This window comes from Lygodium microphyllum, chromosome 17, assembly GCF_053477565.2.
Source record: "Lygodium microphyllum isolate KBCC chromosome 17, Lygodium_microphyllum_v1.1.10, whole genome shotgun sequence".
Classification (NCBI taxonomy): domain Eukaryota; kingdom Viridiplantae; phylum Streptophyta; class Polypodiopsida; order Schizaeales; family Lygodiaceae; genus Lygodium; species Lygodium microphyllum.
The window spans coordinates 118,639,559-118,653,953 of NC_141151.1; the positions used below are offsets into that span (position 1 = coordinate 118,639,559).

At 42.7% G+C, this 14,395-nt stretch overlaps 1 protein-coding gene across 2 annotated transcripts in view; it reads right to left on the minus strand.

The window, feature by feature from the left end:
* Positions 1-14,395, minus strand: part of LOC148022293 (mannosyl-oligosaccharide glucosidase GCS1-like) — a 188,767-nt gene that overhangs the window by 142,770 nt on the left and 31,602 nt on the right. For both annotated transcript variants that reach the window (XM_087697922.1, XM_087697921.1), the window contains exons 5-6: positions 13,440-13,611; positions 12,303-12,389 (exon numbers count right to left, since the gene is read on the minus strand). In XM_087697922.1, coding sequence (XP_087554048.1) covers positions 12,303-12,389; positions 13,440-13,611 — 259 coding nt within the window. The remainder of the gene's footprint in view (positions 1-12,302; positions 12,390-13,439; positions 13,612-14,395) is intronic.

Below are 14,395 nucleotides of genomic sequence, written 5' to 3' on the forward strand. Positions count from 1 at the left end.
CAAAGATCCCGGGGGGATAAAGGGTCATTCGGAGCATATAAGCCCAGCAACCATAAGATCTCTCCTTCAAATAAAACTTCAACCACCACAAAGCGGCCATGTACATCATTTTTAATAAGAACCGGCTAATATTTCTCATGTAAAATCATAAGCACGCCAGAATAATGCCTAGTGTGTGTCCCTGCATAAAACAAGCGAAACCCATGGCAATCCACAACTTTTCCAGCTTCACTGTGACTCTTGTGCTCTACCGCACACAAGACATCCCACTGATTCTCATGCAATATAGTCCACATGGCGTGTTGCTTATGGCGAGAACAAATGCCTCGCACATTCCACGTGGCTATCTTCATGTGTATTCAAAGAGAAGATCACGAACGAGGCACCACTTGCCTCGATTTAACCTTTTCTGCTAGAATATCAAGGACACCCTCATCCAAAAAATCAGCTAACACAGCAAAAGGGTTCTAACGGCCAGCTTTAGAGGTAGACGGAATATCCACTATCTTGGGGATGGAACACGGATAACGACGATCCCATGGTGTAATCACATTCCCTCGAGAATCAAAAGCCAACTTAGCGGGTGGGCCCTTTGGACCGTCGGTATAGACTGTCCTAGTAGACTGATTACGGGGAGCAGAAGAAACCATAGTACGCGCAGCGTGCTCGGAAGACAACATTTCTTTCATGCGCATATACGTGCGCATGGAATCTTGTGAAACATTAGGCCCAGTAGCCACCAGGCCAGCATCAACCTTTTTACCTTTTTTGGGACGTGCCTCTACCCAGTCATTGCTACGGGAATCCAAACCCGAAACCGGTTGTTTACCTTTATCCAGAACTTTAGGTAGCTGGGTTGCATCCTGTGATGGAGCATCAAGCACCATGTCTTTCATAGGCAGCACAACATGCTCAGCATCTGAAGACAGTTGCTTCTCTGGGCATTCGGCCATAAAATGCCCCAATTTTCCACATGAAAAGCAGTGTCCTGCAAAGTTGCCCCATTTCAAATGAAAGTGCAAAGGATGCATGCCGGAGCAATTAATGCGAAGCCAAGCAGGCCTTTTCCTAGCAGTGTCCCATAACATACATAAACGGTTGCGATTCATGGCCCTTAGGCTCGGGGGGACCAACACAATTCCCACAGCAGCCATGGCATCCTTTAACAAAGGCCAATAGACAGCCGGGCAATTTTCCACTTCAACCCACACCGGGCATTCACGTTGAAGCAGGCGCTAAAAGTCTACCATCCGGTGCCATGGCACAACATGGACCAAACGGCGATCAAAGAACAATGGCAGTTTAGATAGAAGATCAGCCCGATGCTTCTCGGATTTCAACAGCACCTCATAGAAGCCTCGGGGCCCAACAAAAATCTCCTCAACACACACCTCCTCTAGTAAATGGTGCAGTCACTCGCGAATATGGGAAAGCACTGGAATCCTGCCAGTGAAGAAGAGAACAAATGTTCATAAAACACCGAAAAGGAATGCAAGACAGTATTCGGGTCCACCGTGGCTTTCAAAACATCTTCAGTTCCAGAGTCCGAAAAAGCTTCGTGATTATGTTGGACATACTCGCCAAGCAGAGTGTTGGCAAACTCCAGCAAATGCTCCCAGTCAATGTCCTGAGAATCCACAAAGTCAGAGGCAACCTGAGCATAAGAACGTTCCTGATGACCCATTGTCTCTTCGAGGGTATGCTTGGAGCGTTTGCTCGCACGCTGAAAGTCAGGAGTAGGAGGCATCTCCTCTGTGCAAGGAACCATATCCTCCGGTTCCTCTGTATCAGAATCCGGACCAAGGGCTGCCACCGTTTGGTCGATAAAAGCCATATCCAGGCCAGCCATGCTTCTCTCCTCTGTCATGAAATATTGATTCTTGCTGAGCCAAAAAAGAAATCTGTTTACCCTGCTCTGTCACACTTGATCTGTTACCTGAGCTGAGACGGGATGACGACAAAGGTGAAGAGGCAAGTCACATGGCCGCCATCAACCAAGACCCAGAGAGGACGGCAACTGCTCTGCAGATTCCAGTGGCAGCTAACGGGCGTAAGCCAGACCGTGGGGAAAGCAGGGACAGCAGGGCGCTGCAGGCGCTAGCAACGGGGCGAACTCCTAGTCACAGCAGGCAGGCGTAGGCAGACGGCAGCCACGAAGGGGCAGTCAGCGGGGCGGCATTGGCGGAGCAGGAACAGGGCGACCAAGGCCACAGCCGCAGGCGGGGAAGAACGCGTTGTCTCTCCCTCGCGTTCCCGGGCGTCTGCAGGCATGGTAGCGGGAGTGGTCAGGAAAACAACGCAAGGGAACCCGTGACAGACCAGGACGGCGCTGAGGAGTAGATCGCGTGAAACGAACGCTGACAATACGGGCGGGCGACGGCAGGGACTCCAGCCATCAAGACGAACGACGGGCAGGCAACGGCCTATGCCATCTGTACGCGGGGGGGACCAGGCCACGGATGGCGACGAGGCGGCAGGTCGCGAGCGGGCGCCATCTTCTTCTTCTTCCTCTCTCTCTCTCTCTCTCTCTCTCTCTCTCTCTCTCTCTCTCTCTCTCTCTCTCTGTGCCTCAAAAATGTGTTTTCCACTTGCTTAGGCAAGTTTTACCAATTGGAAGCCTTCTAATCCCATTCTAGTATCTAGAAAAATAAATCTACCAACTACTAATTAAATTAGTTAGGCGAATTTGTCTCCCAAGTATGCCCAAGTAGTTATTGACCCCTAGACTGGCATTAATTAATTAATTAATTAATGCCTAGCCTCCAATATCATCATAGACATTAGAGACAAATAAATTGGTATAGGTCCAAATTTGACACCGGATACCACCTACTACCTATTAAGTATAACTTATTACAACTTTTACCTTTGGCACCAACTGATATCTCGAGATCCTAGGTACCACACTCTGAAACAATCAACTTGGACCTCACATGTGCAAGTCACATTAGCACATTCAATTAACTTGTAATCAAATGCTAAGCAAAGTAATAAAATCTCACGTCGTCGTGAACAAACATACATGAACAAAAAACTTGCAATCAATGCCAATAATCAACAATAATCCATGTTAATTAGCTACAAAATTTCAAATATACATTTTAGGATAGAGATTTTTTCCAAAAGTTCAAAATAGGTATTTCATACATTCGTGATGTTGGCCCATGAGTGGAGTAATTGCGCAATTAATTGACAGAGAATGAAAGATAATACGAGAATTAATTGATGCACAACGTTACTCAACTACAAAATGAGAGGTAATGTGTTAATGATTGAAAGAGAGTACAATGCACAATGTGGCCACAATGAATAATGCCACAATTATGTGCTACACATTTACAAAGTGTTCTAAAACCTAATCTTAAACAGCTTAACCATCATATAAAACCCTAACCCTCGTGTCACAATTGTCCTAGAGCACTAAAAGAAACGACTATTTTAATGACAATTTAAATACCTAGGAAGCCTAAAATATGGATTTTAAGGACATCAATGTGAAGCCCATGAGATGGCCTACAAACTCCCCTCCATGGAATGGGTGGATTAATCTAGGAAAGATAAGAAACTCCTAGAAAATTATGTTTTCTAGGAGTTGGCTCTCACATGGTTTCTCTTATTGACACTATTGGTCAAGGAGTTGTGGCTCGTATTGCTCTTAATGGAGGGATCACGGAAGAAATTGCCTTATCTCGGTCTCTTAGGCAAGGCTGCCCTCTCGGCCCTTTGTTGTTTGCCCTGGTCACTCACCCAATGCTCTCCTTGCTGGATAAGCTAGCTGATCAAGGCGAGATAGTTGGTGTGTCTCTTTCCAGTGGCACTCAACTTGTGGGTCAATCTTTGGCAGACGATTCTTTCATGTTCCTTAAGGCTGATCACACTAATGTTAATGGGGCAATGTGGCATGGAATCTTTTTGCTTTGGCATTTGGTCATCGTATTAATACTCAAAAATATACACTTCTATCATGTACGGAGATTGATCTGTAGGCCTTGGGTTGGCATGGAATTGTGATCGCAAAGGAAAATATCACCAGACACTTGGGATACCCTATTGGTGTGGAGGTAGCACCCCGGGCCTTATTGGATTGGATGGGCTCACAGATTCATGACAGGTTCATATACTAGAAATCTACAGGTTGGCCTTTACATGTCAGACTGAAAGTTGCTCAAAGTATTATGATCAGTATGATATCATTCTTTTTGCCTCTGCTTCCCTAGACTAAGAAGTCCCTTTTGAAACTAGTTAAGCCTATTAGGTTTATGTTGTGGAAAAAGAAGGGGAACCATTTGGGACACGTCTGGATTTCGTGGCAACATGTGACTACGCCTAAATGAATAGGGGGAGCAGCTTTGCTGGATGTTAATTTGCATATGAAAGCCTTGAGGTTGGCCCTTTTGCAGGCGTTATGTGTACAGAGTCATCCTTGGTCAGACATTGCAAAATTTTTCATTGAAAAGACTGGCATCTCCCATGGTAACACGGTCATTTGTGCCTCCTGGTGGCATGTGCTTAATTCCTCGAGGCCTCTTAAGATCACCCAATCTTTTCTCCTTTCTCATTTGATTGCATCCTGGCAGGAGATCTTACGTTTTTCAGTTTGGCACCCTCTTGACATTCGTAAGGACGCGAATTCGCTGCAAGGAGAAGTCTTGGCCTCCTCCAGATTGTTAGATTGGCCAGATAAAGATTTGCATAGACTCAAGTTTAATCGGATGGCTCGTTTGGGGTTGCTAACAGTTTTGGACGGTGTCATTCCTGGGCAGTCCCGGCTTTACTCTTTTCGGCGTATTCGTCGACACTTTCGGGTACCCCGAGGATATGGTGATATCTGGTCATCCATACAAGTCAAACTTCAAAGGCTCTCCGTTACCAGTGCTACAGCCTTTGTATCCATGGCGTGACTGGAAGTTTGTGATACCGGATGATTTTGAGAAGAGGTCTGCTAACCATATTTACCATCAGATGGTGAAGGCCAAGAGATGGGTCACTGCAAAGGTGAATAAATTATAGCATATTAGGGATGGCTAAAAAAAAACATAATATATCTGGTCATGGTTGCATATCTTCATCTTAAACGATATAGCAGCCTATTAGAATACAATAAATGATAGATTATGTTTTAAAGGTATCAAATGTAGAAATAGCCAAACAGCTCAAACTCTAATGGAGAAATAGCCTTCATTAAAAGATCTGCCAAACTGTATTCTAAAGAACCAACCTAATGATCAATCACAATCCATGAATCCATGCGTAATAAGTGAAGAAATAGTCTTGAAGAAAAGGGTTAAGTCTTTAGTGTCCTTGAGCTATGTGATGACACTCTTCATTGCTAGCCAATGATTGTCCTTTGTATTGTACCCTTCGTCCTCCCCTCCGCTCACATCCTTTGAGTACTGAGTTGTGTCTACTACCTGCTCCTAACCTTCCTACAAATACTTTAGCTCAGAGGCCTCCTCCACGAGACCCATTACCGCACTCGTACCAGCAAACCATGCAGGATTCAGGAATTCTTCCACAAAATTACACTCCAAAGGGCCCTAGAATGTCTGCTCAGCTCACCCCTCAAGCTTCATATGCATCGTTGTTTACAACTAATTACATCACACATTCTAAGCCCACTTGCTAGGAGGCTCTCCAAGACCTTCTGTGCCATAAGGCCATGGAAAAAGAACTAGATAGTATTGATCAAAATGGAACTTGGACATCAGTGGATTAGTCATAAGCCGATCATCGAGATGAAGTGGATTTTTAGGACCAAGCTAAAGGCTAATGGTACTTTAGACAAATAAAAGGCACGCCTTGTGGTATAAGTTTTCAAGCAAAAGCATGGCATTGACTATGAAGAAACCTTCGCACCTACTGCTCGGTTGACATCATTTCGTCTATTGGTTGCACTCGCCGCTCACCACAGTTGGTCAATCAATCAGATGGATGTCAAAGGTGCCTTTCTGAACGGTTGTTTGGAGAAAGAAGTCTATGTGGAGCAGCCTCTGGCTTTTCTTCCACTTACTAGAGTGACAAGGTATTTCGCTTGCAAAAAGCTCTTTATGGGCTAAAGCAAGCGTTGAGGCCTTGGTACCACAAGATGGACGAGTTCTTACAAACTCATCGATACTATTCTATCCCCTGTGATCCAAATCTATATGTGCGCACACTAGCGCGGGGGCCAGCTATATCCTGCTCTATGTTGATCATATATTACTCATTACCTCAAATCCTATAGCTATCGCAAAAATTAAGGCACATATTTGCTCTATATTCAATATGAGTTGTGTTATTTCTTGCGTACGGAGATTGTTAGATCCAAGGAAAGTATCTTTATGTCATAGCAAAAGTACGACCTACAGCTAGTGGAACAATATTGCCCTGATCAGACATGGCCCGTGGCCATGCCTCTAGATCCCACTATCCATCTCCACAAGGATACCTCGGATCAACCTTTTGATACTCATATCTATCGTTCTGTTGTAGGGAAATTACTCTATTTGATTCATACCAGGCTAGATCTTGCATTCTCAGTTAGTTTGCACAGTATTTTAATGCAACTAGAATGTCTCATTGGATTGCTTGTCTTTGTATGTTAAGATATTTAAGGTGCACCTATAATTATAGACTGACTTTTAGTCATGGTTTACACTTCCAAGGATATACTAATTCCGACTAGGTGGGAGATCATAACACCCAACTTTCCCATGGAAGGTTGCCTCTACACCTTGGGCACAACACCCATCTCTTGGGCTAGCCGTAAGTAGAAGACAGTTGCGGCTTCCATGACGGAGGTAGAGTATCGGGCTCTCTTCGATGGTACTACGGAGGCCATCTATCTAAGGAACTTGCTAAGGATCCACCATAATTGTGTCATTGCACATAGCAATCTCCAAAGGAAATTTTTTCCTATGCTTGCATACTCGCTTTGCTTGTCTTACTTGCTTATCCATCTTGCCTTTCTCTCCATATATTCTCCATATGATTGACACACACAAACCCTTATTTTGCTTGTTTTATGAAGGTAGTGGGGCTATCCATCCTTATTTTCCCATACTTCGGGGCACCGTGACTCAATGGGATGAAGACTAATTTGAAACCATCAATTAATGCTAAATCTTTTGTATAAACTACACCAAAAGCCCTCCAAAAAAAAAAATCCAAAAAATCAAAAGAAAAAAAAACACATTTGCAAGACTTGGTAGGCTCTTAGGCAACCAAGGTGCACCCTTGGTCTGATACCCTGGTCTCTTTGGGATAATCACATGGGCTCCCTTGGTAAAATCACCATCGCCTCTATAGTCTTGGTAAGTCCTTGGGCGACCGACATGCACCATTTGCAAATGCCGTGGCTGCTTTGGAGTGGGACGCCTTGGGGTAAAATGGGGAAAAAAAACATGAAGGGCCTACTTCTCACCGCACAATTTTGGGCTTGAGAGGGAGTATTGAGCTAAAAATGAATCAATCTAGCTTTAAAAACCCCAGAACACACTTAATCGATGAAGAAACCTTCTTATTTTAAAACAAAGCGCGATCCTAGAGAGTTACTCTGTCCCACATGCAAAACCCTAATTTGGGTGTCTTAAACTTTCTAGAAATAGGTATGCAACCCATCACTCTCTCTCAATCTCGTTTTTGCAGGTTTTAGGAGCCGTATCTCTATTGCCTACACCTTGTTTACGAAGAACATCGCGGTTGGCTATCTACTACTATCTGGCACCCCATTTCAGCCTTCACCACATGTCTGCAACTATAGCCTAGTACCTTGGAGCTGTCACTTGCAGTTTGTTTGCTGCATTTGGTGCTAACATCAACATTTGGATGCTATTGCCAGCAGTCCAGAGCTGTCACCTTGATCTTCTCTCTCCTCCACAGGCTGCATTTACAATCATTGGCTGCCGCCCTGATCTTCTCTCGCCTCCACAAGCTGCATTTACGCCTAATAGCTGTCACCCAATTTTTCTCTCTCCTCAAGTACCTCCGTTTTTAGTCTTTCTCTCTCCTTCACTGTCATTTGCATCAGATCCAACCTTTCTTGGCTGCATTTACTAGTGTTCAACACTCGAAGACTACCTTTGCTGTGATTCAAGATTCGTTTGGAGTACAACACACTCTACAGCTCATAACCTCTGCCTTGATCCTAGAGATATGAGAGTTCGAGGTTTACTATTCATTGCATAGTGTGTTTGTCACATGACCATTGTATATTCATTATTCATTAACTTTATTATTCATGGTGTTCACTATCTCTCAATTACCCTAACTATGTTCTATATTTATCAGTCTTGCTTTGTCGTACAATTGGTTTTGTGTTTTCTATGTTTAGAGCACTTCTTCACATGGCAATCTCGATCCTGATAGCGAGATCAAACTCCTTCAAGCCAATGTACTTACGACATTTATTGAAGATGTGCAAGGTCTTTCAACATTAATTGCACCACTTTGGTTTGGCAAATATACATTTTGAAGGATTGGAAGAGGATGGGCCAACTTGGAAAGAGGTCTTCAATGTAGAAGGTTTGAAAATTAAAGAATGACCACCATAGATTTACTTGTTTTTTACCAATGGTGCCTATTTCTGACTTTAGATTTTCACATTTCATGATAATGGGTGGAAAAGACCTATTCACCTACTACCAAAGTAGTAGTGTGGTTAAGATAGCTTTGTTCTTCTTGTAACAAAAGAAACACAAGTTGGTCAAAAGTATAGGTAACTTGGTTACCCATAGTTACCAACGCAAAATGGTTACAAAGCCTTGATAGGATTCAAGTTGACCATTCAAAGTGATAGAAACAAGTTGATTATCTCGCACTACTTCATCACTATTTCATAACTACTCTCAAAGATCTTTCATGTTGTGAGACAGACATCCATATTGTCAGGAAATGACTGAGCAACCAAAGAGACAGTAACGTTTGCAGGAAGAAACACACAGTGTGTCAACAAACACTAACAAAAGAAAAGAAGAGAGACTCATATGAATGAATGAAATAATGAAGTGAATCTGATACAAGGGTGTCGTAGCATGAAGGATGCCCAGAAGCAAGGAGACTACCGAAGAAGCCTCTGAGTTTGCAAACGCAGGGATGATAGGGTGTTGCCTAAAGTAGAGAGACTTCCATAGAAGAGAAGCCTCTGAATCCACAACACAAGGATGATGACCGATGATGCCTGGAGCAGGGAGACTACTGTCAAAGGGTGAGGAGCCTCTAAGTCTACAAATGCAGGCCTAAAGACTGACGTCAACTGCTCTGGAGTAACGTTGGAGGTGAAGAAAGAGTGAGAAACTAAAAACACAAATGTAGACAGTCTTTGAAGATGAAAGCGCTAGCTGGAAGTGTGATGTTTGATGAAGGGGAGTGGCCACGAACCAAAACGCAAATGTGTGGAGTCTAGAAAGCTAACACCAAGCTAATGATGCAGACACCAAGTGAAGGAGAAGTGTCCACAGGCTACAAACGCCAATCAAGGGACTGTGTAGATGATGCCAAGTGAGTGGAGATTGACGCCTAGGTGGAGGAAGCTATTGCCAAGCTGGGAATGCTGACGCCAAACAAAGATGAGCTATTGCCAAGATGGAGAAGCTAACGCTAGCAGGATGAGCTCCAAACGCAAACCTAATGCTAAAGGTGGCAGGGTACCTAAAGAAGATGATGGAAGGAGAGAGGAGAGATGAAAGTCTCAAAAGAAGTGAGAGAGTGTGTTGAGTATAAGTGAATAATAAATAGGAGGTGTCATATATATAGGCACAAACAATCTTGAGTCTCGCCAACTGCTAAAGTCTCTTGTATGGCGCTCCGACTTTCTCGGAAGACCCTAGAAAGCTTTTTCCACGCTAGAAACCAAAACCAAAAATGGAAATGAAGAAGGGAAACTCTATGGAATGATGTGGTTTCTCAACACCGGCTCTCATGCCCAAAAAGGAGCACAGAAAAGGCGTGAGATAAAGAGAAGAAGATCCACCCTAGAATCTGAAAATGCTACCTGAAAGGAGACTTGTGAAGTTAGTCAAGAGACGAGATGAGTAGTAGAACCAGAAACACAATCTCAAGTGAGAAGCCACTAGCTCCATTACACCATGCTGGAAGGAATACAAAGGCCTAGTCATAAAGTCGCGACTAAAAATCCAAGGGCCCCAATTGAAGATAGATCCTTTAGATATTGAGTGCAATTACCAAGAGGACTCGAGTTGGCACAGCAACAATGGCTCAGAGGGTAGCCGACTAAGGAAGAGGAGCTTAGTGGCAATGGCTAGTGACAAATGATCGCGAGTGATGGCGATGGAGTTAAGCTGCTCTAATACCATTGTTGGCCCAAGTGTGGAGTAATTGCACAATTAATAATAGAGAATAACAGATCATGTGAGGATTAGTCAATGCACAATAATACTCAATCACAAAATGAGAGCCAATGCATCAATGACTAAAAGAGAGTACGACACTCAAGGTGACCACACTGAATAAGGCCATACTATGTGCTAGGGATGCACAAAGAGTTTTTTTACGATAAAATCTAACCCTAAACAGCTTAACCATCATATGAAACCCTAACCCTAGTGTCACTACCTAGAAAACCCGAAACAAGGATCTAACGGCATCGACGTAAAGCCTATGAGATGGCCTACACATGAAACACCTTGAAAAAAGTTTCCTAACATTATGAAACATGTCTCTTGGCAACTATGATAACAGCAATGGGTTGTGGCACAAAGGAAGAGATCAAAGGAAGCAAAGGAAGGACAAGGGCATAGATTAGCTGCACCAACGAATGTCAATAGCGAAAGACAAGTCCAGACAGGTGGAACACCCCAAATAGCTAATCACCACTTGGCAACTTACGACCCGACAAAATAACGATGCATGAAGACCCAAAAAAAAAAAGTAAGGACGCATACAGCCCGATAGCCAAACCTCCACAAATGGAGCCAAAGATCAACATAATCAGATTAGCAATTGCAGGTAATGTAGCATGCTGAGCCTGACACCATTGTTTTGCTTCATGCTTCACGCTCATTGTGGTTCTCTGAGGTGTATACTAGCAGAGGCCTACACTGGAGTGTCCATGGCGGACCTTGTGCCTCTTCAATGTTCCACCATGAGCTGACAAAGGATGTTGCTGGTCATTTTAGCATCTCATGTGTGCCACCTCATGAGGACCAGCTGGTCATTCTTTTGGCCGCTTCGCATTTCTTCCACAGGGCAGTTATTTGAGTAGTATTCCTATATATGTGGCCTTGCCCCTTTGTAGGATTACTCTGACTCTAAATTGTGGAGACCTTGGATGTGAGAGCTGCTAACCTTGGCATGGATGGGATGGCTATTGTATCTGTCATATTGCACTAGTTGATTCAGTTCTGTTGCAATCAGGAGTTCTTTATATATTCATGTGTTTGTATTTCACCTCTATGCTCATCAATCTCATGCTCAGCTTCTACATTGTGTCATTCCGACATGATGGCATTGACATGGAGCTGGTCATTGCAAGGTGTAGAGTAGGTTGGTGATGAAGCTTGGACATTAAATTGGGATAAAGTGTGTTTGTCCCCGTTGGCCCCGTTCCAAAGTTTGGGCAGGCTTTGTCCTACACAATTGCAACTTCAAAAACAGCTTAATTTGGCCCTTTTTGGGGTTGTTTTCAATGAATGAATTTGGTATATTAAATAACAATAATGTTGGCCTGATTTAGCATTGCATAGCACCTTATTCTTCACTTCATTCCAAGCACCAACCTGTAGCACAATCTAGAGATTGCTGTACTGATTGAGCAGCTTCAGCCAATAAGGTGTCACAGCGATTGTTTCACTGAAACTATGCATGGCAGAGGACATAGAGAAGACGTAGAGCGGCCCATTTTTACACAGTCAAAGGATAAGATGCAGAGAGTTCACCTAGAATGGAAATTCTATTTGGCCTAAACTTATGGAAGATGCATCACTTAAAGGAACTGAAGGAATGTGCTGTGCAAGTGTTCTTTCATTTCCAAGCAAGGGGAACAAAACCTATGCATCTGTGTATCGTGGGACAAAGATATTGTTTATGTGGAACATTAGTTTTACTTATTTGAAAGTGTCACATCAAGATTGCTTCATAGCTGATGCATTTAAGTGCCTTGAAAGAGACAGTAACATGCCAAACCAATCAAGAAAGTCCCTTTCAGCACATTACTCCGTGTACTTTGTCCAAGTTTCTTCTCTAACCCCCCGTCTTCCTTGTTTAGCAATGGAAGCTCTAGTTTCCTATACAAACTCAGTCAAGGTATTCATCTTGAAAATTGAGTTCTACAAGTGCAGACTTTGCAAAATGCATTAAGACATTACCTGAAACTCCAAGGTTTGCTGCACCAACTGAGTTAGATTGTGTATATGTGTTGTTGAGTACCCCGCATAATGTACATCGGTCTCATCCTACAGAAAAAAGAAAATGGTGCATGTGTTGTTGACAGTTGAGTACCCTGCATAATATACATCTATCTCATCCTACAGAAATTTAAAAAAACAAAAAAAAAAAAAAACAGCTCAAATGCCTCTAAATCAAAGGGCTGCTATTACTCCAAAGCACATCCACACAAGCGGTCGATTAACACACTTAACAAGAACCAGCTCAGTTGGTGTTCATTCACTCAAATCAACCATTCCAAAATAAACCATGCAATCCTTTTGAGAACAATCACAAGTATCATCAGCTTGAATGTAGGCTCATATGACTTGATTCATTCAGATAATGCTGACAATTTATATTATATGACAGATAGATCACATTCACACTAGCTTTGCAGAGTTTCATGATGTGTGTGTCTGCAAATAAAAACACCCGGGGATTCTGAATAGACCTTCACGATTCTGCAAGTAAGTGAGCATATGCTGAATGAGATTTCCATGTCTTTTGCAGCATTAGAAATGTGTAACCTTGGAGAAAAAGAACAATGCATCCAAACATCACAATGAACAGTAAAGTAGTCTCCTAAAATTTATTGTGCAACATCAAAACTGTGTTGGAGGGGAAGAATGTTGAATCCAAGCTCCCTACATACATAAAGTTGGTCGAATGGATGCTGAAATTTAGTTAACCCAATCAACTAACAGGCATTTCTTGGTTTGCTTCAGATAAGCTGATTAAAACTGATCCTAGGATAAGCTACCAAATAGATACTCCATGAAAATACACTATAGCTTTCAGTTGCTCTCTTTATTCAGAATTGTCCGTGCCAGATTTTCCAGTATGAGATATTCTAGACATATTTTCGTCAACTTGGCATGACAATCACACCAATACAGTTCACTGTAGGTTGTTTGCTATCAAACATTGACTTAATAGAAGCTGGCAATGTTTTCCAATTTAAACGTCCACACTGGGTTGACCTTTATGCCTTCAAGTTTATTAAATTGTGAGGTACAACTGTAATAAAACCCAGGCTCAAAACCTTAATAGCCAAGTATAAATGATAGTCCACTTACCATTCCTACAGCATAAACGCGCCAGTCGCCCAGACCTTTCATTACTCCAGAGACAAGTTTATTCTGTCTCTTGGTGATCCATCTTTTTGAGGTCAACTTAAGAGAGTTTCCAGCCTCATCCGCAAGGTAAAATAGAACTGACATAACTTTAAGGGAAGAATGAACTTGTGCACTGGAAGAAAGAGGAAACATACTCAGTGCAGTCTCAAAACCTTGGAAATATGGTACCCACGACCCATTTCTCTATCATTAACTGGTGTATGTTGATCACATGTAGCAGGCAGAAACTCTGAAAAGAAGGATTTAAAGACAGATAAAACCTCTGAACTATCTGAAGTCAAAATAAAAATATTGAGCCTACAATTTCTTATGACAGACCAATCCATATTCAACTTGGCAGCTTGTGTGCTTGACTTAAAGCATGATTTCACAACCAAATTTGTAAACATTTACCAACAACTTCCCATAACATGGTAGCTTGTATTTAACTTGGCCTCCTTGTCACCTTGCATCAAAAGGATAGTCTCACAAACATTATGGTTTGGGTTGCAAGAGAGGAGGTGAATATTTTAGAATTCAGCAGCAACAGTGCAAGCATTGTGGCCTCATGGAGAATTAGAAAGTACAAAGATCATGAGAGGAACAAGGACACATGTCAAGAACCAGCCTTGGCATCCCCACAAAACTTATGATGTCTTTTTGGCTATTAGCTCAAAGGGATCAGCCAGTAAGCTCTTGTATAGCTTGATGAGGACGACAGGTAGTTGCACAAATTCCCAAAGTTAAATTCAGATCATCCATCTCTCTCTATAAAGCTGCAAAAGTACCTAGTCAGCTAATGTATAGATGCTACACCAGGCTGTTCAATCTTTAGAGCATATTTCATTGAGGATCAGATTACCGATTGCACCTGGACTGGAGGGCATCAGCACTTTGAGGCTCTAAAAATACATCAA